Source organism: Chinchilla lanigera, unplaced genomic scaffold (genome assembly GCF_000276665.1).
Source record: "Chinchilla lanigera isolate Chin_1 unplaced genomic scaffold, ChiLan1.0 scaffold00003, whole genome shotgun sequence".
Taxonomy (NCBI): domain Eukaryota; kingdom Metazoa; phylum Chordata; class Mammalia; order Rodentia; family Chinchillidae; genus Chinchilla; species Chinchilla lanigera.
Genome location: NW_004955404.1, coordinates 28,116,535 through 28,143,430, shown reverse-complemented (window position 1 = coordinate 28,143,430; position 26,896 = coordinate 28,116,535). Strand labels below are relative to the sequence as shown.

Here is a 26,896-nt window from a genome sequence, read left to right as displayed (position 1 = left end):
TTTGTTTTTTTGGTTTTTCTCCGGTACCGGGAACCGAACTCACGACCTTGCGCTTGCCAGGCAGGCGCTTTGCCGCTGAGCTAAATCCCCAGCCCCTCACTGCAGAGTTTTGTGGTAAGGGCACCTGGTGTACAAAAAATATACACAATATACACAACATATGTGAATATATTCAGATACAAAGATAAAAATATACTTGAGTTATAGATGTATATGTTATTATATAATAAACTATGCTGCTCATAAAATCTGGGAAAATAGGAGAAAAAAACAAAGATCACAGACACATTCCTCACTGTGCAATAATCTCTCAACACTGACAAGAGGAGTCATATAATCAGAACTTAAAGTGCAATTGAGACTAAGAAACGTGTTTATATACTATGCCAAGTGTTTATGTACATTATTTTACTACTCCTTCTATAATCCTGTAATATTTCCACTTAAAATGAATAAACTAGGCTTGGAAAAATTAGGTTTCCAATGTCACACAGCAGTGACTTACAAAGCCAAATTTTTAATCAAAATTTGTTTAACCTAAGGCTAGATTAAATATGGAAATGTTAAAGTTCAAAATTTTCTAACAATATTCTCTAGAATTACAATTTTTAAACATCAAATTGAGAACTTAAATTATTATGACTAAGTAAGGGTCATACAAAAGCTAAACACTAAAAATAAAATCTCTTCAACTTTGAAGTCATTTCCATTGTCCTATAAAGTCCCTGCATTTAACTATCTTAAAAAGTCTCCCTCTACTATTATGCATGAAGTATACAGCAAACAACTGCCATTCTAGTTATTTCCACAGAACACAAATAACTAGACTGCATGTCTGTAAGATACTGTGCAAAAAAAGAGTTAAAAGTATGCCTAAGCCATACTGCCAAAGTTGCTGTACAGATTCAATGCAATCCCAAATAAAATACAATTAGTATATCTACAGAAAATATTCCTAAAATTTACTTGGAACCAGAAGAGGCCTAAAATAGCAAAAGCAACTCTGGGAAACAAAGGAAAGGCAGGAAACATCACAATCCCCCACTTGAAATTATACTACAAAGCTACCGTGATAAAATCAGCATGGTACTGGCAAAAAAAAAATAAAGCTGAAGATGGAACTGATTAGAAGATACAGACACAACTACAAACACATTCAGCCACCTTATCTTTGACAAAGGGGCCGAACATGTTCACTGGAAGATTGCCTCTTTAATATGTAGTGCTGGAAAAACTGGCTTTCCACAAGCCAAAGACTAAAACTAGATGCAAGCCTATCACCACGCACCAAAATAAAGTCAAAATGGCTTAAAGATCTAAATATTAAAACAGAAACACTAGATCTACTGGAAGAGAAAGGAGGTGGAAGTCTTGAAGACATAGGGGTAGACAGAGAGTTCATGAACAAAAACCAAACTGCATGTGAAATACTTCAAAGAATCAACAACTGAAATCTCATCTTATTGAAAAGTTTTTTGCACATCAAAAGAAATCACCACCAGAGTGAAAAGAAAACCCACAAATTGGGAAAAAATTTTAGCCAACTGTTCCACAAAGCACTCCTGTCTAGAACATGTAAAGAATTTTAAAAAATCAGGCCCCCAAAATTCAAAGACCCAATCCAAAATTGGGCATCTGATATTAATACACACTTCTCAGATGAAGAAATACAAATGACAAATAAATGTATGAAAAAAAGTTCAACATCATTGGTCATTCAAGAAATGCAAATTAAAACAACACTGAGATTCCATCTCACCCCAGAAAGAATGTCTATCATCAAGAAATCAACTAATAACCAACGCTGGCAGGACTGTGGGGAAAAAGGAACCCTTCTCCACTGCTAGTGGGAGTGCAGATTGGTGAAACCACTGTGGAAATCAGTGTGGAGATTCCTCACAAACCTAGGATTAGAAGTTCCACTTAACCCAGCTATTCCCCTTCTGGGTATTTCCCAGAAGAATTAAAAACATCATACCACAGTGATGTATGTGCACCCATGTTTACATCAACAGAATTTGTCATAGTTAAATCTTGGAAACAGTCCAAATGCCCATCAACTGAGGAATGGATAAAAAAGATGTAGCATTTTTATACAATGGAGTATTACTCAGCTATAAAAAGGATAAACTCTAGGCCTTTATACGTAAATGGATGCAACTACAGATCATACCCATAAGTGAAATAAATCAGACCCACATGTATAAACCTCGTACTGTCTCCCTAGTGTAAGAACCTGAAAGGGTAAATAAAACCCAAAATGTACAATAGATATTATGAAAGGGAAAGAAATTGTGCAAAGGAAGGAACAACTGAGATGAGGAAAAGGAGAAAAAGAAAGAAAGGAGGGAAGACAGATAGACAGACAGATAGCTCACTCGCTTGCTTTTGTCCTAGCTAGCTGGGATAATTGTACTGCTGATGTCTGTCTAATGATTTATTGAAAGGAACAGTTAATAAATTTTTTTGACCAATTTTGCATGCTAATACCTAGTAACCTGAACAACTAATTTGAAGACAACAATATGCAATATAATAACCACTGGTAAATTCCTACCATATTGTCTAGTGAAGCTCTGAATTGTTTCTAATGTTTTTATTATTTTTATTATCTTTAATGGTTTAATCACTCTTGCATTCTTATATCTGGTAATCTGAGCAACTTCGTTGAAGGTAACAGTATGTAATATAAAAACCACTGTTATTCCTATCATTCTATCTTGAAACCCGTACCATTTTTATTGTTTTTGCTTTGTTTTGTTCTTGCCTATGCTGTTGTTTTTTTGTTATTTTTTTTATTCTCTTTAAACTTAAAAAAAAAAAATAGGCGTAAGACTGCTATCCTTAGAAGGACTTGCTCATAATGCTGGTCCTTAGCTGGCTTCTGCAATTCTTGATTTCTGGAAGGAGGGTTCCCACTATTCCGATAAAGAATGGCTCACTGGTATAAACTGTGAAAATATGGTTTTGGCTGAACATCTACTTTCTTCCTGCGAGTCTAGAGCTTTGGTATATGTATGTATATACTAGAAGCTGCCTACTCCACATAAAAACCCCAGGCACTGAGTCTCTCACAAGCTTCCTTTATTAACATGTGTTATCAAAACTCACTGCTAGAATTAAGCTCACCCTTTGTGCCTCCAAGAACTCTGGAAGCCTATGCTATTTTCCACCAGATTTCACCTCATACACCTTTGCTGACCTTACTCTGTAACTTTCTGCATTAACAAGTTACTACGGTTTATATCTGAATAACCCCCTAAATTAGCCTCGTGCAATCATAGGTACGAGTTTGGAAGGTGACTGGATCATGGGGCTGACAGCTGGCTCAATGCTTGGTGGGAGTGTGGCATAGCAGGGTTAACTCCCTATTCAGCTCCACCCTTGACTTTCTCTTGCTTCCCCAGCTCCCACTATTAAGTAGCTTCTCTTCTACCATGCCCCTCCCTGTACTATGCTGTCCTGCCTTGGAGCTGTATGATTGCAGGCAGAACCCTCTACAAGGGGTGAGTGTAAATAAAGCTTTCCTCCCTTATTTGCTGGTATCAGATATTTTGTCCCAGTGATGAAGAGTCACTAAGGCACAAGGCACAGTCATGAATAAAAATACATGCTAAGTCCATTAATGCGTCTAGTGAAATCATCAAATATCGGGTATCTTCAAAACTCCTAACACAAAGATAAAGAAAACTCAGTTTAATTATTCTTTTTTGTACATTTAAAGAAACTGTAAGGTAAGCTGTGAGGTATAACACAAATTTTTACCTCTTCTTTTTTTATATCTTTTTCTTGGTGTTGAAAAAATTCTACCTTCAGGCTTCCTGATGATGGCTGCTCTGGAGGAGGTAGATAACTCTTTGTATTCACAGCATCAAAAAGTTTTTCCACAAATATCTGTGTCTCTAAAAATTAAAAAAGAATGATAGATTAAAAAACATTTTAGAAGATACTAATTCCCTACTTCTACACATCAGACCTCTAATATAATGAAATCTTAATTTTTATAACTACAGAAGTTAGACTAACAGCTTCGAAACTAGTAAAAAATAGCATAAGTTTCATGATAATGATCATTCCTTCCAATTTTCAAGGTGGTGGAGACTGGAATGGCCAGATCCTCTGAGTTAGTAACTTCTAGCTATGACCAGTCTTTTCCACGTAACACACCCAGTATTTTCCATGTAACACACCCAGCAAATATTACCTAGATGGCAAAGTTCAAAAAAGTTGAAAAGAATATGCTAGACAAAACTCAAGTAGCTTCCCAAGCAGTACTATCTTTAAATAAACACTGTCTTTTCTTAACTTTTTAACCATATAAGAAAAAATAGCACGGTATATTGGCACATGCCTGTTATTCCAGTGCTCAGGAAGCTGAAGCAGGAGGATTGCTGTGAGTTCAAGGCCACCCTGGGCTACACAGTGGGTTCAAGGGCTGCCTAAACTACATAGCAAAACCCTGTCTCAAAAAAATAAGAAAGAAAAAGAAAAAAAAAAATCAGCATCTTTTAAGAATAAGCATATGGATATTAAAGGAGAGAAAGCTTCCATCTTAAAAAAGCTCGAGATAATACTGATTTTTCAGCTTTGTTACAATTATATCCTATCTCTTACTGAGTTCCTTTAATACTCTGTAGATAATCTGTTTTAAATAACTTGTTAAAGTAATATAGTATTTTAAAATCAAAGATCTTACCTTTCTGAAGAAATACATCCAGCTGATCGATACATAATGCCTTTAACTCTTTTTCACTTTTGTCTTTCTTTACCAAAGCCAGAACATATTTTGCTAGGGCTGATGGATCTGCATCACAACTAACAGAAAAAAAAGCAATGTTAAAGGACATTTAACCATAAATTCTTGCATATTCTACAAATCCCAAACTTACTTAGAAGGAATGAAAAATAGTTATGTGATTTAATGTATGTAAAAAGCACCTGGCTGATGGTAGGTAATGAAGAAATGTGTTTTTTTCTTTAATATGTCTTGCAACCATCCATCCACTCATCCCTCCTCCTCCTCCCCTCCTTCACAGTGTTAGGAACTGAACACAGGGTCTTCACACTAAGCTAGATCCCTAATCCTTTTTATTTTTATGTACTTTTTATTTTTTAGGCAGCGTCTCACTAAGTCACAAAGTTGTCCAGCTCAAACTTTCAACCTTCCTGCCTCACTCTCTGAGAGCTCTGGGATTACAGTCACGAACCACCCCACCCAGCTTCACTTCTTCAAAACATATACAGTATATTAATTAACTAGCAGAAATCTTAGAAATAGACCTAAACATTAAAAATTTGTATAAAGATGGCATCCAAATCAATAAAGAAGAAATGAACTATGCAATAAATGGTATGGAAAAATTCGGCAGTTATCTTTTAAGAAAACTAACTTGGATTCATAACTTAATCCTTATTAGAATAAGTACAAAACTGTAAAAGTATATGAAACCATTAATTTTTAGAGAAAAAGTGAATTATTTTGAACCTCTGGAGTAACAAAGACCTTTTGAGTTATGATGCAAGTCAAACTATTAAAAGAAATTTTCAGGGGCTGGGGATTTAGCTCAGTGGCACAGCGCCTGCCTGGCAAGCGCAAGGTCGTGAGTTCAATTCCTGGTACCGGAGAAAAACCAAAAAAAAAAACCAAAGAAAAAAAAGAAATTTTCAGAATAAAGTCAAAGGAAAAAAGCTCAAATAGTTAACCTACTACAAATAGGCAAACTCCTCTAATACGCAGAGTTCCTATCAAGCAAAACCAACTTTCTTTTCTTTCACTTTTCTTTATTTATCAAGACAGGGTCTCGCTATGTATGTAGCCTAGGCTGGCCTTGTGTGCCCTAGGCTGGCCTCAAACTGGGAGAATAACAAAATTAAAAAGTCTCACAAAAAAATATAAGAGTAATATGTGTCATAGAATCAAAAGGTGTATCTTACAGATACTGGGTAACTTTCGTTGCACATTAGAATCACGTACATAAAAACCTGATCCCAGGTGAATAGACAGCCTGAGTCAACTCTTTATTTTGCTTTGCTGTTTGTTTACAAAGGCTGCATAGGCCAAGTTTGACAGAATCAAGAGTTGAGCACTAGTGCCAGTAAGTAGAAAACAAATACAATATTCATCATATATGTATAAGACACTCTTAGTTTATGTTAATGAAGTGATTTTAAAAGTACAGAGTCAAGAATCTGGCTCAGTGGCACAGCACCTGCCTGCCAAATGTGAGGTCCGGAGTTTGATTTCTAGTACCAAAAAAAAAAAACCCTTTACAGTACATCATCAAATTCTTCACTTCTCCACTCAAAAAGTACAGCCTAAATTCCTGAGACTTGATAATGGATTAACTTAGTGACTTGCTTCTAACACAGACTATGGCTATGGATGAAGTGACGGTATGGTCTTACTTCTGGGACTAGGTCCTAAAAGGTATTGTGCTTTCCTTTATGTTCTCTCTTCAACCCTTGCTCTGGGGAAATCAACTGCTGTGCTCCAAGAACACTCACACAGCCTTAATGGAGAACATTAGGCTATGCATAATGAAATGAAGTCTCTGGCTAACAACTCCACGTGAATGAGCTGGAAGGCAGACTCTACTGTCCCACAGAACCTTGCAAACACCGCAGGCCTGAAAAACAGCTCGAATCCAATCTTCTTGGGAGGAAATAAATAAGAAAAACCCAGTTAACCTGGTCCCTCAATTCCTGACCCATAGAAAACTATGAGATGATAAATGTCTTATTATGTTACTTAATTTCCGGGTAATTTGTTACTCAGTAATTACAAATTACTTTTCTCAGAAATCTATTTTCACTCATTCATTCATTCATTCATTTATTGTCTTTTTGTGACAGGGTCTCACTATGCAGTTCAGGCTGGCCTTGAGCTCACTTTGTAGGCCAGGATGGTCTCGAACTCACAAAAGTCCTCCTGCCTTAGCCTACCAAGTGCAGGGATTACAGTAGTGCGCCTTCACACCCGGCTATTTCCATTTATTTACAAAGACTTGAAGTAGTTATATCTAAAAGGTGAGTGGGCCCTCGTTTGAATTGTATAAGAGATCAGCGCAAGACAAAACAAATTTTCTGTAAAATATTCATTTTATTATGCTAATATTTTCTTTTAAATAGAATGATTTATAAGTTAGATTTTTTTGTGTCCTAAGGAATGTGAAAATGATAACTATGATCACAAAAGCATGAAAACACTTCTATCTAGCAATCTAGTAATACTATCTAACAATACTGTAACATGAATAAGTACATGCAACTAAAAATCCATCTACTTAGAACTCTTCAGTTTACTGGAAATTATTTTGATACATAATAAATACTATTAGATGCTAGACTGCTCAGTCTCTACACTGGGTCCAAATGCTACATTGGTTTTACACTGGTTTGTTGTGATGAATTTTCAATTTCATAATGGCCTTTTTAATGACCTGTCATTTTCCACTTGTCTTAATCAAACACCAAATCAATTCCATTCTCACATTATTTTTAAACAGGATGCTTTAAAAGTGAATGAAAATGTTAGTAGCTAAAACTGTGAAGGAAGACATTATTTTTGTCACTGTCCATAAACCATAGTTTGATAAAACAGCAAGACAGAACTAGTGAACAATCTTTGCTCAACACCTGCAGGAAGCAATCTGAATTGGATCAAAAACCAGTAACAGCCACAAGAAGAAATAAACTATCAGCTTTGTGTGGTGGTGGACTCCGGCAGACTAAGCCAGGAAGACAGCAAGTACGAGTCTAGCCTGGACAGTTTAGTGATTTAATGAGACCCTATCTCAAAATTTAAAATAAAGGAAAGGTCTCAGAATGAAGCTCCATGCAAAGGCCCTGGGCTCAATCTCCAGTACCCAGGAAAAAATAAAAAGCTACCACATACTAAAATTTTAAATGCTTGAGATAATCTAAAGGACAGACCACTTTTAAAAATTTGTTAAGAACTCAAATCATCTAGTAGAATCAATGTTCATAATTTTACACTTACTATCACAAAAAGTAATCTGCACTTAACAGGCAACTTTTCTTCAGTCCTGTAAGTCATTCTACTTCAACTGGCATATTATCAGGGGAAGACAAAATACACCCTCTTTTTCGTTTGTTTTAATTAAAAGTACTGATGCTAATTAGCTGAACATCTAGAAATAACCTGCTATGCAAAATTAAAGAAATAAAAACTTTTAAATTACCTATCAAAATAAGACTATATTCAGACAGTAAAGAGTTAACTTTTAGAAAGCTATCTCCATGGCCACCAATGTTATTCGTAAGGTACTTTACTATACTACTTGCTACTACTCCAGACATGTTTATGACTTGAATGACACATAAATAATGAATGATCATTATTTAATAATATTTAATATGCACTTGCTATGTCAGATACTGTTTTAGGTTTGAGGATACAACTTAGAAAAAACAAAGTGCCTATGCCCACAGAATTTACACTAGAGGTGGAGGGAGACAGACTATACACACACACACATATATATAGGCTAAACTGTCATGCAGATGAGGGTTTTGAAGAAAAATAACTCAAGGCAAAAGTGAAAGTATAGAGGAGGAGAAAGGACTAGAGGGAAGAAAGGGAAAGAGGAAGAGAGGGAGAAAAGTAAATACAGGAGCTTTGGTAAGTTTATCTGGGAAGGACTTTGATGAGGAGACACTGTTAAGCAGACATCTGAACTTAGAGATTTGAATGGAATGCAAGCATGCTTCATGGCTACCCTGGGAAAAGGACGACCTAAACCAAGGAACTACAACAGCAAGAACCTAAGCTAAGAACCTCATTGACACATACACTGAAAAATATGACACATATGATTACACTGAAATGAAGTTAATACCCATAAACATTTGAATTTCCAATCTCTCCCCTCTTCAGGGATTTCAAATGAACTACTTCTGTGACCTTTGGCAAATTAAATATCTAGATCACTATAAAGTAAATCAGACAATGATTAAAAGGTATAAAAGTAAAACTTTATCTCTGAATATACTGTGCTAAGGATGCAACTAGTAAGATTACATTTTATTTTTAGAAATAGTATGGTTGAAGAGGTCCAGCTTCATGCATAACTTTTAAAAACATAAAGGTGACTATACTCTCTTCCAGCTACACATCAAGAGGGAAATGAATTACAGAAATCAAAGTAAAGCAAGAAGTCAAATGTTAACAATAAAATATCCCCAAAGAACTGAATTTTCTTAATAAATAACAAATCAAATCACCCAAGAAATAAAGGTTACAATTAACCTTAACACACTTGTCATATTAATGTATGTTTATAATTTAGGATTCTCAAAATAGTAATGACACAAAAAAAATAAAGCTACAACACTCCAGTACAGTATTTCAAAAAGAAGTTTGTTTTGCCTATGCTTTTTGAAGGCTTTAGAAATTCAGTGGAAGATAACTGATAGAATTTAACCCAAGCCTACATCTTCAGTAATCTCGAAAAGGCGGAGCTGGAGGTGGTAGTGGGAATTAAAACTTAAATTTAAATATGTTAACTCAGTAACTTTAGAATACGGATATACACCCACGTTTGTTCCTAACCAAATTTCATTTTATATTCATGAAAAATATCTAATTTGCATTGAAGTCATGATTCTATATTCTGTATTTAAGATTACTCTTTTTAAAACATACATTTCATTGCAGAAAATACAATACACTGAAAATTTTAATTGCTAGTTTAGTGTGATGCTTTACTCTAAAATAAGGCAAAAGCGGATCATTTGTATATAGTAATTACAAAGCCATTATTAATTATTACATACCCAGTTTATTCTGCAAAAATGACCATTAAAACATATGTAAGCATCGATATCACACAATCTACTTCCTAATTTCTTCAAATGCTTATAATTAACTGTAGTCTGAAAAATACCTCTAAATGACTTTAAATGTATGGTTTAATACAGGAAGTTAGATCAATCCTTACATCTGTTTTTATATTCAATCTGTTGTGATACATTGTGTTGACATATATGAAGGAAATCTGGTCTTGCACAGACAGTTGGAAGAAAAGAAAACCAGATACCACAAAAGTTGTAGGAGCCCCCGAAAACCCTCACACCACAGTTGAGAACCATTGTTTTAGAAGTTATTAAGGAATTACATATTAGATGTTTAATTTAAACATCTTCACCCTCTTAAAGATCCAACAGAGTACAAAATCAAAGTAAAAGTATGTACAGATAAATAAAAGGGCAGTCAGCCACATGGCAAGTTAAGCCCAGATAGTTGTAGTTATAACATACCACACACATCTCAAAAAACAAAAATAAAAAACACTAGAATAGCAATATGGCAGCCCACAAAACTCCACATGTAGGTGTGTGGTGTTTTTTTTATCCCACTTCATTCTGAAGAAGAATTTTCTGAGAAAAGGCTGGTTTCCAAAGGTTATCGCTTTAGTCACATCCCACCTAATTTGAGATAATCATTACCTTTGGCTACTAATAGGTAGGACACATTTTCATGACCAAGAAATAGCAGAATTATCCAGGAAAAATACTACTAGCGACTACAAATATAAAATACCTAGTTCTATCATTCTATTGTATAAACTTAGTTGAGTCTATTTAAATCCTCAAGACTTGTTTTTCATATATTTAAATAGGGACCATGAATAATGCTGTACAGTGGGCTATACACATTCATTTCTAACCCTTTTTCTAACACTGTCACCAAAACCTTCTAATACAGCCAGTACAACCAGGCTGAAAATATTTTTACTAAAAAGGAGAAGTCCTCATAGGTAGTTTTTGGCTCACAAATCCCAGGGTTAAGAAAATTAATGTTTAGTTTCTTCATCACAGAAAAATCACTGTTCTGGGCCACTGTGTTACTCACTTCCATGGTGTTCTGCCCTTACTCTATAGAGTGTACTTTTTTCCCTACTTTTACTTGGCCCAAACTCTCTCTGCAGAGCCTGTTCCTTTTCTTACCTTTAATAAAACTTTGTTACTGTTAAAAAACAAAAAACAAGCAAGTCCTTCTGCCAAATTAGACACTATCATAAACACTGTAAACATGAGATAACAAACAAGGCAGCATTTTATTAGCCTATCAAACATAACTAATATTAAGAAATTACTAAAGAATGAGCTACAATAGGATTATAAAGTTATAAGATGCCTCTATTCACCCCTTAAATTCTGCTGATATGATATATTTTAAGTACTGTATTCCCTTTCAAGCCCACTCACCCCTAAACCATACTGTCAGTCTTTCCTTGAAACAGCCTGGTATCATAAATGAAGGTCTCAACTCCAAAAAAACCAGGGGCTTTCAGGTTCTTACTTTTGTATTATTTTTACTTTATTCACTAGCTATATAATCTCAGGTTAGCATTTTACTTCTCTGCACTTTACTCATTTTTAAAACAAAGATACTAAATCATATTGTATGAAAGAGTGAGTCATTTGGGGAAAAATTCTAAGTTTTTACCATTACACCTTCCCTCTTCGCATTCCCAATAACTTTTAGTGAACTCCAAGATAATTCAGTTCATGTTAGAACTTTCACAGGAAAATAAAACTGTTCCTTCCACATCCTTTTCAAAGCCATATACTCTTACATTCTTAGCACTCAGAAGTAAAATTTAAAGCTCTGGGAAGCATAGTAACAAAATTTTATTAAGTAGAAATATTTTGTATAGTTCTTCTGAATTATCAGACCAAAAGATCTGTACATATTTCTACCACAGTTAAAGTATAATTATTGGTATGTTTATCTGTTTCCCCTCAAGGGGATTCTAAGTAACCATGTCTACCTTTCTCCACAACGAACCACAATATAATGAGAAGTTTCTACCAATTACCAACACTATTCAAGGGCATATAAGATCAAGGGTATTGCAACAAAAACTCAGAAAAATCAAGTCTGAGTTTATGTCAACCTAATTAGGACAAATATAAAGTACACTAACAAGTGCACCAATCTGTCACAGAAAATAAAAGGGCAATAGAATCTGTCCAGATTGTGACAAGCTCCTTTTCTTCTGAGGTGCTGCCTTTTCTTCCCATATCCAAACTACTCAGACATCCTCATATGTACAATCAGCATGTATTTTCCAAAAATTTACCACCCTCTCTTTTGCTGTCTCTTAGATGGAAAGGCACCACCTGGCAATGTCCAAGTTAGGCATTCCAAAGTTACTCTTACAATGGACCTAAAAACTGTTCACTAATCTTGTCCGCAAAACCGTGCAAGCTACTTATGCCTCTATAAACCATAAGCAACCTTCTTACGAAGTGATCTGATCAAGTTGCTTTCTTGCTCTACTTAATCTTCCTGAGTATCCCATAATACAGTACAGCAAATGTCCACACGAATTAGCATGGCAATAAAACCTCTTAACCTGAAACCAAAAGACTAGGTGGATTTAAAAGGCTTGTTAATCATAACTGCTCATGATTCCACAAACCTTTTATATTATTCTCACAGAATTTAACTCTTCTTCCAAGTTAAGCTATTTAATCTCATCAGAAGCATCCTAAATGTTAATACAATTTCAACTTGGGACAGTACGTGAAAAACTACAAACTAGTAACTCTAAGTTTCTGAAGCAGTTTTCAAACCTACTTCTTTCATTATCTGCCTGCTATTAAAAATAAATTTTTATGGCCAAGCATGGTGGCACACACCTATAATCCCAGCACTCAGGAGGCTGAGGCAGGAGGATCACTAAGTGTTCAAAGCCAGCCTAGGCTACAAAGTGAGTTCAAGGCCAGCCTGAATTACATAGTGAAATCCTGTCTCAAAAAGACAAAAATAAACTTGTTTAAAAAGATAACATACAAACTTGAGATATCATTAAATAACAAAGAAGTCACTGTTTAGTTAGCTTTCCATTACTATAAAAATACCTGAGATAAAAGGTTTATTTTAGCTCATCATAAAGAATTTTGGGTCTCTGGCAAGGCAGTAGATCATGGTAAAAGAACAAGGCGAAAGAGAGAGCTCCCTTCATGGTAGGCAAGTAAATAAGAGAGAGAAAGGGGTTGGGGTCACACTATCCCCTTTGAGAGCACATCCCCCAATGATCAAAGACCTCTCACGAGGTTCCACTTCTTGAGGTTTTAACACCTGTTAATAGTACCCAAGTCTGGGCCCAACCCTTTGGGGAATATTCCAGGTCCAAACTATAGTAGTCATACAGACAATTTCTGATAAAATATGTGCCCAAAAAAGGTAGGCTTTAAACCACCAGTTTATTGTACTTATAAGAGATACAAGGAACAAATAAATGATCCGCTGAACTGCACATTAATGCTTATGGTGAGATTTGTAAATATCCAAATGTTTTTCATCTATAACTACCTTTACTTAAAATTCCATAAATGTTTTTTTCTATCAACTTTTAAACTGTCAATACACAATGAAAAACTAGTACAGTAATTGAAGAAAATAAATGTAGCATGAAAACTGTAGAAACAGTAGGATACAAAAAGCTATAGAAAACTCCACAGAATTCATACTAATACACTATCTGTTATTTCAAGGTGGTTCGTTCTTTAAAATAAGAAAATAACAGGATTTACTAGCCGCAATGTAATATATGACACCATGAAACAAGTTTATCTGAACTTCTAAATTTAAAGAACCAAGAAAGTACCTGTCCCAGCTTTCAAACATCCTCTTCTTAATAATAAAAAAAGCCTCTAACAGCAACATTAGTTGACTTAAGAGACAGCAGATACTATTCATGAGAATAAATATGTACACGTGTAGGAAAGCTAAATGAGGAAAAATGTTGAATTATAGTCAAAAAATAAAAAACATAACTGACAAATAACAAAAGTTACATAAATCATGATATGTCCATACAACACTGAATTTCAGTGATTTAAAAATATAAAAACTACACGTTATACTAAATGTACAAGAGTAGGAAGTGTGAAGAGGAATTATTTTTCATGTTTAAAGACTTGTGGTTTTCAATTTTTAACTCTGTACAAGAATTTAACAATTTAAGAAACGTGGCTAATTTTTTCCCCTAAAAAAGTCTGCTATGATCTGACTGTCCTGCCAAAAAATGCTCAAATTTAATCCCCATTTTGAGGTACATATTAAGAGATGGAACTAGGGCCTTAGAAAGTTAGTAGGATTAAATAAGGTCATAATTGTGGAGCCCTCACGACTGCATTAGTGGCTTCATAAAAACAGAAGAGAGAACACACATAAGCATGCTTGCTCTGCCTTGCCATGCAGTGTCCACACCAGCTTCTTTTACAAAATCCCCACCAGAAAGAAGGCTCTAACTGTACGTTCCAAATGCCAAAACTGTGAGACTTTTTAATACACATTATCCAATTTATGTTACTCAGTTACAGCAACAGAAAATAGACTTCTGAGAGTCACATAAAAAATAAAGCACTATTAAAATAAATTGCAGTATACTCACTTAATGAAGTACTATGGAGCCTTTGAGAAAGACTCTAATAATACACTCTTATGGGAGGATGTGCAGTGTGAACCTGATATATTAGTTGTAATAACATACAAATAATATGATTGCACCTATTTTTCTTAAAAGTATATACATACATAACTACAGTATACAATACACACTAATTTTTACAGGCATGTTTATGAGTCAATTTGAGAATCAAAAAGGGGTCACTTTTGGTTTATATTATCAAACTAAATCTTTATTAAAACAATCATATGTTATTTTGAAGGACAAATATTTCACAAGAAATCATGTTAGCCTAACTAATCTGACCTAAAAAAATAGCACTGGCATTATTATTATTATAACTATGACTCTAGCAACTGAATACTAGTCAGCAAAAAAAGAAATTACAGACATGCAAAATATCAATACTATTTTAAGTAGTAAAATGAAGGCTTACTTAAAAGAATGCATACCTAGTCATTTCATTTATACAAAGTTCTAAGTCTGGCAATACTACCGACAGTATTTAAAGGGAAAAAGTCATAATAGCACTTTCTTCTAGAGGCAGGAAGAAGGCATAGAAAGCAGACTAATGAAAATTTCAAGGGTAATGGCAATGTCCTTTAACTTCATTTTGAGTCACAAAAATGGATGCATTTGTCAAAATATAGTATACTTATTTGTACATTTGAATGTGTGCAAATTCTAAGGTTAAAAGAAAAACCTAAACCCACACTGAACTCTTAATGATACATGTACTTTAGGAGTAAGTGCACTGATGGCTGAAATTTACATTGAAATTAAATCGAAGTAGAACACAAAGTGACAAATACACTAACATATAAATGGCAGAATCTAAGTGATAGATGTTATCACTGTAGTATTGCAAAGATTTTTCCATACATTTGATTTTGTTTAATAATAAAATGCTTGGAGAGGGTAAAGCAATTATAGGAAAATTCTGATAATGATTATTAACAGGAGTTGAACCTTACCAGGAATTTTAAATCAAAAATTAAATGTGGAATAACATACATAAATCCACACAACATATTAAGAGTCTAGTTTTTAAAAGTCTACAATAAATCCAAATACCCATTTTTAGTATATAAATGAAGTTGCACCTTGAAGCATTAGGAAATGCTTCAAATGCTCTATACAAATTAGGCAGTCACTTGAATAGAGATAACTCTATACATATCTCAATATAATAAATCAATGAAGTTTGGTCCATATTTCAAACCCAACTACCAAATATATTTTAGGTGGTTAAAAGATTCCAGTGTTAAAAACAAGATCATGCAGGACATGGATGACACCACTAGAAAACTCTGAAAGACAACCTGTGACTCCATTATAGCATGATATGATTTATAGCATGCAGTCATTTATACAATTTCATTAACTGTGGTAAATCAGTACACTGGCAAACGGCAAGGAAGACTAGTGATAACTATTGTTATATCATCATCATCAATATCTTCATCTCAGAACAGAAAAAATTTTGTGTTGTCTATGACACAAAATCCAGACTTCATGCAAAAAAATCCAACTACAAAAAATGAAAGCTTGGGGCTGGGGATTTAGCTCAGTGGCACAGCACCTGCCTGGCAAGCGCAAGGTCCTGAGTTCAATTCCCGGTACCGGGGGGGGGGGGGGGGGGGGGGGGGGACGACTTTCTACATTAAAAAACAAGTTAGGCATAGTGTTGCATGTCTGTAGTCCCAAATACTCAAGAGTATGGGCCAAGTAGGATCATTTAAACACAGGAGTCTGAGGCCTGCCTGAGCAACACAGTAAGAGAAAAACTTACCATAAACAGAAACAATATAAATGTCAGTATGGACCCAGGCATGATGGTACATGCCTGGAATTCCAGCTCTGGAGAGGCTGAGGCAGGAGTATCACCAGTTTAAGGCCAGCCTGGACTACATAGTGAATTCAAGACCAGCCTAAACTACACAGAAAGACAGTCTCAAAACAAAGAAACAAATAAATAAATGTCAGTACAAAGAAGAGAAACTTGCAGCCCCTATCACAACTTCTCAGACATGACCAAGTGTTTCTACAGATCAACTTTTTACAAAATCAAAAACCTAACAGAAAAATTAGGAAGAGTATGAACAACTCACAAAAAGTGTATGTGTGTGCGTGAGTGCGTGCATGTGCGTTTCTATGTTCTCTATACATATGTCTGGCTCTTAAAATGTAGGAAAAGTTTCTCAATCTAATTCATATGGCAAATGCACATTAAATTACACTAGCAGTTTCTCTTCTGGAGGGTTGTTTAAAGAAAAATCATAAAAAATCACTGTCTTCTTCCTAACAACAAAAAACAAGTCACTTAAAATACAAAGTTAGGTCAGGTGTGGTGGCACACACCTGTAATCACAGCACAGGAGGCTGAGGTAGGGTGATCACTGGGAGTTCGAGGTCGGTCTGGACTACAAAGTGAGTTAAGGGCAAGTTCAAACTGCACAGTGAAACCCTATCTCAAAAAAGTCTCACACACACACACAAAAAAAAAATACGAAATTATACTACTTTTCTAAAGACTTGACATAGACACAGGCACAAACATGCACATACACAAATGAACTAACTAAACATCAGCAAGTGACAAGCCCTGCATAAGAAAAAAACCCACAGGAAAAAATAAATAAATAAAAATAAAAGAAACCCATGGTTACTCTCATCCTTGGTGAAAAGTTAGGAGCAAAAATCTGCCACAGATGGGACGTATCAGCAAAACCTTTAAACCATTTTTAAGTCACATATGGTCTCTATCAAGACAGACAAGAATCTGAAGTTTCTGAAGCCACAAAATGAGATAACACCCACTCCTATCACCACTTAGAAACTAAAAATTCCAAAGTAGTCTGGGAGCAGTGCAGAGAACTAGAACAGATCACCCTTCTATGTAACTGTCAGAACATATCTGAGACCGGTAAGACAACATCATAAAATCAAATAAATAAGGGAATGAAGTCTCACAAAAAAAAAAGTGAGGTAGAAAAATGTCTGAAGACATTACTGACCAAGAACCTTCTAGAAATGATGGAAGACATCAAAACATAGATCCAAAGTGGCAACCCAAGAATAAACTGTGCACTCATCCCTATGCACACCAAACTACTGGCCAAATAAAAAGAACAAAATCTGAAAGGTGCTGGGAAAATTATACACACTCGTTACATACAGGCAAATAGAAGGTGAAATGATACATGATTTCTCATCAAAGACAAGAAGACAGACGCAATGGAATAATGCAATAAAAGAGCTGAAAGGAAACAAAGCCAGTGACCTAGCACACTGAAAATCAGTAAGGAGATTCCTCAAAAAAATAAAACTAGAAATTCCATGTGACACAGTTATTCCCCTTCTTTCTAAGAGTGTTAAAAACACCATATTACATTGTTTGCTAGAAAAATTGAACAAGACAAAGAACAAAATTACCAACAGCTGATATATATGAGAAAATGAATACCACAATAAATTCTACAGCCAATAAATGAATACATGCAATAAATGAATATAATACTACAATGCAAACAACTTTATGCAATAAATTTGGCAATTTAAGAGAAAAATCCTTAAAACTCATAGTGTCAACGTTGACACAATGTGAAAGACAATATCTATATAACACTACACTTTTTAAAAATGACTTTGTAACCATACTTCCCACAACAAAACTTTCAGTTTCAGATGGCTTCACAGAAAATAACATTAATCCTAAAGTTTTTCAGAATAAAGATGATCAAATGCTTCTTCTACTTGTTTTAATATCAGCAACTCAAATCCACCAGTATACATTAAAAAGATAATACATCACTACCAAGCAGGGTTTATCTCAAAAGTACAAGATTGGCTTAACCTGGTTAATATGAAAATCAATCCATGTTCCACATAAACCAAAAAAAGGGGGGAGGGTCAATAAGATCATGTCAACAGATGCAAAATGTAAGTTAATAAATTCAATACTCTTTCATGACAGTAAAGATAGAATTTCCTCAAATTAGTAAAAGAACTCTACAAAACTTGTATGGAATTTTTTAAAAAAATTTTTTTTAATTCATAGTATCAGGGCCAGGGATATAGCTCAGCAGCACAGCACCTGCTTGGCAAGCATGAGGTCATGAGTTCACTTCCTGGTACAAACAAGAGCAACAACAAAAGCTTATAGCATCAGTTATACTGAACTCTTAAATCTCTTTCCCCTAAGATGAACAAGAGAAAGATATCCTCTCAGTACTGTACTGTAGCTGCTAGCCAATGTAAGACATGAAAACATAAAATCAGAAGAGTAAAATTACCATTATTCACAGATGAGATGCATGTAAAACAAAATCCTACATGTGTTAGCTTTCTGCTACTATAACAAATACCTGAGATAATCAACATATAAAGAAAAATGGTTTACTTTTGGCTCACAGTTTGAAGGTTTCAGAACATGTCTGACTGGCCCCATTGCTTCTGGGGCTATGACAAAGTAACAAAGTTGAGATCATATGGCAGAACGAAAGACCTTGATTTGTACCTGGGGAACAAGAAAAAAGAAAAGGGCAAGGACCCCACTACAACTTCTGAGGGCACAACACCCAACAACAAAAAACCTCCCCACTAAGCTCCACCTCTTAAGTTTCACTATCTCCCAATAGCACCACAATGAGGACCAAAAGTACAGACATATAGGGAACCCTTTAAGAACCAAACTACAGTATTACAGAATCTAAAAAATAGCTGCTAAAACTAGTAAATGTATTAGTAAACTTACAGAAAACAAGGTCAGAATACAAATATCTATTATATTTTTAAAATAAAAATTAGAATATGAAATTTTAAAATGCTGCTTATAACATCACATGCCAGGAAATAATGTAAACAAAAGATTTTTAATATCTCAGCAATAACTACAAAATGCTGCTGGTCTATGGGTAAAACCTCACCAAGTAACTGATCTCAAGTATTCAAGCGAAAGTTTCATCAAAATCTGAATTACTGCTGGGAAAGAATATTGTGTATCAGATAGCTTACCTGAAGAAATCACCCTTGACCTTTACTTCTATATATAATACAAACATACATGTACGTGTGGATATATACAATACAAACAAAAGAAATGACAAAAGGTCATAATCATAATGTACAATCAAGTCCTGGAATCAAATGTCTTGTTTTGGATCTCATCACCATAATTACCATGAACAGAGTATGCTACTTTAATCTTCCAAAGATTCAATTTCATTACCTTTTTCTTTTTTTTTTTTTTTTTGGTACTGGGAATTGAACTCACGACCTCACACTCACCAGGCAGGTGCCGTGCACCTGAGCTACATCCCCAACCCAATTTCATCATCTTTAAGGGAACACAGCTCACATTCAATGAATGCACAACAGACTAAGTACTCGAGTAAGTTGGGAAAAAGGGATCAGTATAAACAATATGAAGAATCACAATGAAACAGCCATATAAAAAGTAAGAAGATACAAATAGATAATCTGAAGATCACTGACATTCTGATAGCTAAACTAGAAAGTATCAGATTAATTACCTAGGAATGCTGAAAATTTTGTGATGTAGATAAGGAGTACAAGCTCCTTATTAAGCAGTGTCAGTAAAAGTGAATGGAGGATGAGCAGAGGAAAAGAAGCCAAAATGTAAAATTTGAAGCATGGATAATTTGAAGAAATAAAACAGAAATAAGTGAATCCAGAGATGTTTCTTTACAGAAACACAGTTTAAAGCTCTGATAAAGATCCAGGCAAATATACAATTGGTAACTGGAGATAACCACTCCAACCTTTCAAGAATGATTGTTTATGCAAAAAATATACAAAGTTTGTGGAAGCCATTAAAAAGCTCTGAAACTCAATGCAAATGTGCAAGTAAATCTTATATCCTAGGGAAGGGATTCTTTAATCATATTTTAAACAGATTTGGGACACACATTCAAAAAAAAGTTGCAAAAAACCAATGGCATGGCTTATAAAAGAAACGATCCAGAGATTTACCTTAGTCCATTTCTTTTGTACTGCTGTAACAAAATACCACTGACTAGCTTATTTATTTATTTAAACAAAGTATGCAATTTATTAAGAAATTAAGGGACAGAAGGAATAGATGCCATCTTGGCCAGCAGCAACACAGGATTCCTAGATTCAGAGACAAGAGGAAGGGACTTATTGATATATCATGCCAGACAAAGATATGTATGTGGGCTTTGTCAAGAACTATTAATATATCAGAGGTCAGTTAAGAAACAGTTCAGATACCATCAGTGCCTGGCACCAGGTACTCAGCTGACTGTCTTCAGGACTTTGGGGGGGGGCTGGTGGTGTAGGGTTTGGAACACAAATCATCTGGTGGGCAAGATGGTGGTTATCACCAAGATGGAAAGCTAAAAGATTCTAAGATTTCTTCCCTTAAAAACACTCATATAATTATTTAGAGAGTTCACTTTTACATTGATGGTAAAAATTAAACTAGGTAATTTGTAAGAACACAGACTTATCAGCTTACTGTTCTAGACGATAGGGAAGTCCAAATGCAGGGCACCAGGAGGTTTGGCACTTCCAGTCCCAAGATGAAGCCCAGAAGGCTATATCCTATAAAGAACATTCCTCACATGACAGAAAGCAGAAGAGCAAAGAGGCAAAAGGTGGCCAAAACTCTTCTTTTATAAAGGCAGAGACTTCATATCTTAATCACCTCCTAAAGGTCTTACTTATCAGTATCATTACAATAGTAATTAAATTTTATAATGCATTTTGAAGGGGACAAACATTCAAACCATAATAAAAATGGATAAGATGTATGCAACAAAATAGTAGAAAGACAAACCATTATTATAACTTTTTGAAAAAAACCACAAGTCTAGAAAACAATTATAGACTGATGTGAAAAGAAAGTGAACCAAAATATTACGGATTGAAGACAAATATGCAGTTGACAAGACTCTACCGTTATACACATAGGTCAAAGAATAGAAAACTTATAGAAAGCTTTCAGTGTAATAAACATGAATTCATTGGTACAAGGTAAGAAGTTCAGATTGAATATACACAGGGAGAAACTATAGTATATTAAAAGGCATTAAGAAATAAACAGAAACAAATGAATTAAAAAACCATTCTTAGATTTCAAGATTTACCAATGAAAAGAAAATCAAGCTGTCAAGAAAGAGATAAGAAACGTATGACTTTTTAAAGTTTTACCCCTATTGTTGCTTAACTTGCCTTAAGGAAGGAAAATTTATTCACTGTGCCAAAAGGAGGCAGAGGGTAGGGAAAAATCAAGACAAACAAAATCAAAAGTTTAGGAGTAAAAAGATCACTTTGCAAACACAAAAGAACTCTTCTTCCAAGTCAGGAACAAAACACACATTTTAATGTGGTGAGAAAGGTGTACTTGTTAGTAACAAGTGTGGGTGAAAGGGAAAATACTACAAGAACTACAAGTTTTCATAAAAGCTAAAGTACCAATAAATCACACTTTAAAATTCTGTTCCAAGGGGGGCACGGTGGCTCAGGAGGCTAAGGGAGGATCGCCCTAAGTTTGAGGCCAGCCTGGGCTACATAGTGAGTTCAAGGGCAGCCACATAGTAAGACACTGTCTCAAAAAAAAAAAAAAAAATTCAAAAAAATAAAACTTTGTTCCTTATAAACAAAGTGATAAAAATGTAATAGTAAAAAAATACAGAAATAAAAAACATTATCTTGTAGTAGTAAATTAAGAATATATACTGTTCTTGAGTCAAAAAGTTTGCATTTAAATCACTGAGCAAGTATGCATCTTAACCTCACACTTCAGTGTGTCAGTGTCATAACAAAGCTTATCTAACAACAAAACTTGGAGGTAATTCAAAACACGCAACAACAATGCATGCAAAGGTTAAGTGGCAGTGGCAGCAGTACTTCAGATAACTATAGTAACAGTAGCAATAGTAATATGACCTGTTTATTTTTAATCAACCAGTACTTAAGGAAAGAGATAACAGAGATAAGAGGTAGGCTTTTAAATATATATGTGTTGCAGTCAATCCTTTCAACTGCAGGCAGAAACATATAAAATCCTTTTTTTGTTTGTTTGGTTTTTTTCTAGTACCAGGAATCGAACTCACGACCTCACGCTTGCCAGGCTGGCGCTGTGCCACTGAGCTAAATCCCCAGCCCCCAAAATTCTTGATATACTAAGAAAGCTGACACTGACTTAGGTGGTAGAAAAACTTATTTTCACTACACAAAACTATGTACCCCAACAGCACGATATAGTCTCAGAAGTAAAAAACTAAGTATTCTACTCTTCACAGTTAAACTTCGAAATACAGTATGGGCACATCATTAAATCCCATCATTAGCTCAACTTTATTTTCTGAAAAATTAAACACTGATTATCTCTTAAGGGGTCCCTTCAGGTAAAGAGAAAAAGTTCCTACTAAATGAACATGTTTGTGATATGCAAACCCATAAAGATTTTTTAAATATAGTATAGCAAAAAACTTTTCGTTCAAAGAAAAAGAACCACAACCAAAGAACTTACTTGTTTTTGAGGCTATAAAATTATCAAAAAAGTGAATGTTACAGAAAAAACGTGGTTTTTATTATTATTAGCAAGTACAACTAAGTAAATGCTGAAGATAACAAGACCTCCATCTTAACTATTCTAAAATGACAATACTAATACCTACATTTTCAATAATTTATGAGAAAGAAAACTCAAAACACTGATACAATTACAGAACTTACAATGAAATAAAATACAGATTGACACATTTTTATTTCATGATGAAAACTCTAACCAGGCTTTCTCACTCCATTCCTCTACAACCTGAAAACTCACCTGTCCTAAAATTGGGTCCACTCTCTCCTTCAATAACATCCAAATTCTTAACACGACTCAACAAAGTCCTATGCGATCTGGCTCCTCTGGAGCTATCCACTGCTGTTCTTCCTTCGCTTTTTTCAACTTCTTTCAATTCCTCAATTCCTCCAAAACAACTTTTCCTCTTATTTTTAGGACCTTCATACAATCTATTCTCCAAAACCTACAAATCTCTCACAATTTCATAGATCTCCATTCCCATCCCTTCCCCCCAGCAAACTGCTACTCATCCTTCCAAGCTGAGAGCAAATATTACCACATCAGAAAAACCTTTCCTGACTTCTCCAGACATTCTGGACTTCTTCACAACAGTCTTATAATTACTCGTTCACATCATTTTCCCTGCCAAATAGTTAATGGTGCTAAGATTACAATTTTACGTTTTGTTTCCTACCACTTCCTCAATATCTAGCACACTAATTAGCATACTCGTAGGTAAAAGTTTTCACAATACAGCTAAGTTCAAAACTATGAGATACTTTACTAGCACTAATAGTTAGAAGTTTTATATAAATTTCAAGTTTTATCTTATCCTTGATCCTCCCTATGTTTCTCCTTCAACCAGATAGTTTGTCAATTACAGGGCTGAAGTATTTAAAGCAAAAAAATCTCTTTAGATAACAAACCAAGACTAGAAACTACTGATCTTGGGCTGGGGATTTAGCTCAGCGGCACAGAGCCTGCCTGGCAAGCACAAGCTGGTGAGTTCGATTCCCGGTACCGGAAGAAAAACAAACAAAAAAAGAAACTACCGATCTTGAATAATTGGGATCAGTTTTTTTTTAAGTTATTAACTAAAAAAAATACACCTGAAACTCAATGCAATTGAAGAGACAGAGACACAAGATTTCTGTTTGTGTTTTGTTTTTGTTTTTTGCAGTACTAGAAATTGAATACAGGGCTTTCAGACTGAGCCTCATTCTGACCCATTTTTTATTTTGAGACAGGGACTCACTAAAGTGTCCAGGCTGGGATTGAACTTGAGATTCTTAGCCACCCAGTGTCTGGGGTTACAGGTGTACACCATCTTCCCTTGCTAAGGGTTCAATAAAACAGCAATGCAAATTAGAAAAGGATCACTCAAAATTCCAACAACCAGCTAAAATTCTACTAGCAGTGCTTCATTTATCACAGCAGTAATGACTGTAGTGCTACAGCCATCTGAATACGTCGAATGATACATAAAATATGCTTTTTCAAGCTAAAGAAAAATCAGAAGCATTCACATTAAGTAGCTACAAATAATATTTTAGGTTAGTGGAAAAAGGAAACGGCAGTAAAACTAATTTGAAACTGATTTAATTTTTTTAATTTAAAACTGAAGGGTTGAAAAAAGAAAGCTATCTCAACCCAAAACATTTTCCAAACATTCTGTTTAACTAATTCTTATCAAGTGCTAATTACAGATCTAGCAGTGTTCTAACACTTTAATATGTATTCATTATTTTACAGATAAGGAAACAAAAGTACTAAGTTATAACATGACAACTGGTAAGTAAGTGGCAAGGGCACAATTTAAAGTTAACCTTTAAGCCGGGCAAGGTGGCTGAGGCAGGAGGATCACTGCAAGTTCAAGACCAGCCTGGGCTACAAAGTGAGCTCAAAGCCAGCCTGAAGTGTACAGCAAGACCCTGTCGCAAAAAGACCTACTGACTGACTGACTAAATAAAGTTAACCTTTAGGCTCTGGAGTCCTCCCTCTCAACTTCTATACTATGTTCCCAGTTGTTCCAATCCACGCAGGACCTCCTGTCTGCGTGTTTGGTGACGCTGGGGTTTGAACTCAGGGCCCTGAACATGCTAAGCGCACTGTCTACCGCTAAGCTATCTCTTCCAGTCCTCTTGAGCACAACTTCTATTTGTGCTGAGTCAAACTACTTTGCTAAGATTACCAACTATTTCCACCTTGCCAAATTTAAGAGTCACTTACGTGTCTCCATCTTTTTTCGTTCAGTCTACAGCCCCCTATCAAGCTAACTCCCCCCTTCTGTCACACATCTGTTCTTTTATTTAGTAATATATAGCCCAGTTTTCCTCCTACCTTAGTCCCAGGTGTTTTCTCTTCCCTACACATCCTACCTGGGAAATTTCCCACAATTCCATGGTTTTAAATACTATGACTCCAAATTTCTCTGGTTCTACCCTATGGTCTAAACTCATGTCAACTCACACATCCAATTTATCACTTGGATATGCCACACCTTATACTAATAACCAAAACCAAGCACCTTTCCTTTGCCCCTCAATCTGTTCTCTTCTAGCCACCCCTACCATCATCCATCAAGATGCTTAAACTAAATTTGCAGGCATCATTCCATTTCTTTCCCTCACCTCCCTATCTTCAGATCTACTTGTGAAATACATTTGGTTCTTTCTGTCTCCATTACTGTAATGCTAATTACCCACATCCCAGCCTACAATACCCTTCAGAATAAATGTCTCCTTCATTTCATTTTGCCCCCTTAGTCTTCACAAAACAGGCAGAGTTAATAATCAGTTCGGTCCTAGCCTGCTTTAAATCATTACCTTTCCATTATATTTTAAATAAAAGCCTCATTCCTGACCACGACTTAGAAGATCCTATAGGATTTGGCCCCTGCCGACTTCCCCAACGTCATGTTTCCACTTTTGTCCCCAACCATCAGAAGGCTTCATGCAGCCAGTGGCTTCCTTTCTCTTCCTAGGAACACACCACGATCACGCCCTGCTAGTGGACCTTTGCATTTGCTCGTCATACTGAAAAGATCATTCTTTGCGTGATTTTCACACAGATGGTTCGTTCTCCTTAGGTGCTGCTAAAACGTCAGCTACTCAGAGCACCAGATGTGAAGTAGCTCCCATTCTAAAAACTCTTACAGGATCCTTTATTACAACGGTCATAGCTATATCTACCTCTGAAATGGTCTTATTTTACTTGGTGATTGTATCTCGTCAACTTTGGAATTTAAAAGCTCTATTTCCAGTGCGTCCTACACAGTACACTGTAGGAACTTCATAAACATATTAAATAAGTTATTTTCCCCATTGCATTTTAAGTTGTTTACTGTAAATCAACCCAGTTTCACAAAACACTTGGCCCATGATATATCTTCTATGAGCAGATAAATCCTTACATTTTCCAATCTGAGACATTTCACAGCTTTCAGTCCATCCCCCACCCCCGGGCGATCTACAGCATCCCCTTTCCATATGGACGGAGACGCCACCTTCTTCCTCCGCGTGTGGGTGGGAAAAGGGAATCTCACCGCGCACCTTGGCACCTGTTACCTCTTCCATCAGTTAAGAGAGGCGCAGAGGCGACTGCCAGATGGCACATGGGAGACGTGGCCTTTCTCCCAGGGACTGTATTTAGGCGAAACCTGAGAGATTTAAACTGGTGCTGCCCCAACCCTGACCAACGCCGTGCGCTTCACTCAGGGAAACAAGGCACACGGCACGGTGCTCGGATTCGTTAAAGAGAAACGGGTTTGAGGCCCTCGGAAAACACCGGTGCGCGGGGGAGCTCGGCGGCGGCCCACACCGAACGCGAGACGCAGGGCCGGGGCGCCGAGGGCGAGCATAGCGGGCGGCGGCCCCCGGCTCCGCAGGCC

The 26,896-nt window shown here is 35.7% G+C and overlaps 1 protein-coding gene across 4 annotated transcripts in view; it reads right to left on the bottom strand.

The window, feature by feature from the left end:
* The window catches only part of Rbm26 (RNA binding motif protein 26), a gene marked incomplete in the record, with an annotated part of 82,870 nt that overhangs the window by 55,448 nt on the left and 526 nt on the right, over window positions 1-26,896 (bottom strand). For all 4 annotated transcript variants that reach the window (XM_013516366.1, XM_013516361.1, XM_013516363.1 and 1 more), the window contains 2 exon segments: window positions 3,766-3,902; window positions 4,697-4,815. In XM_013516366.1, the coding sequence (XP_013371820.1) occupies window positions 3,766-3,902; window positions 4,697-4,815 (256 nt within the window).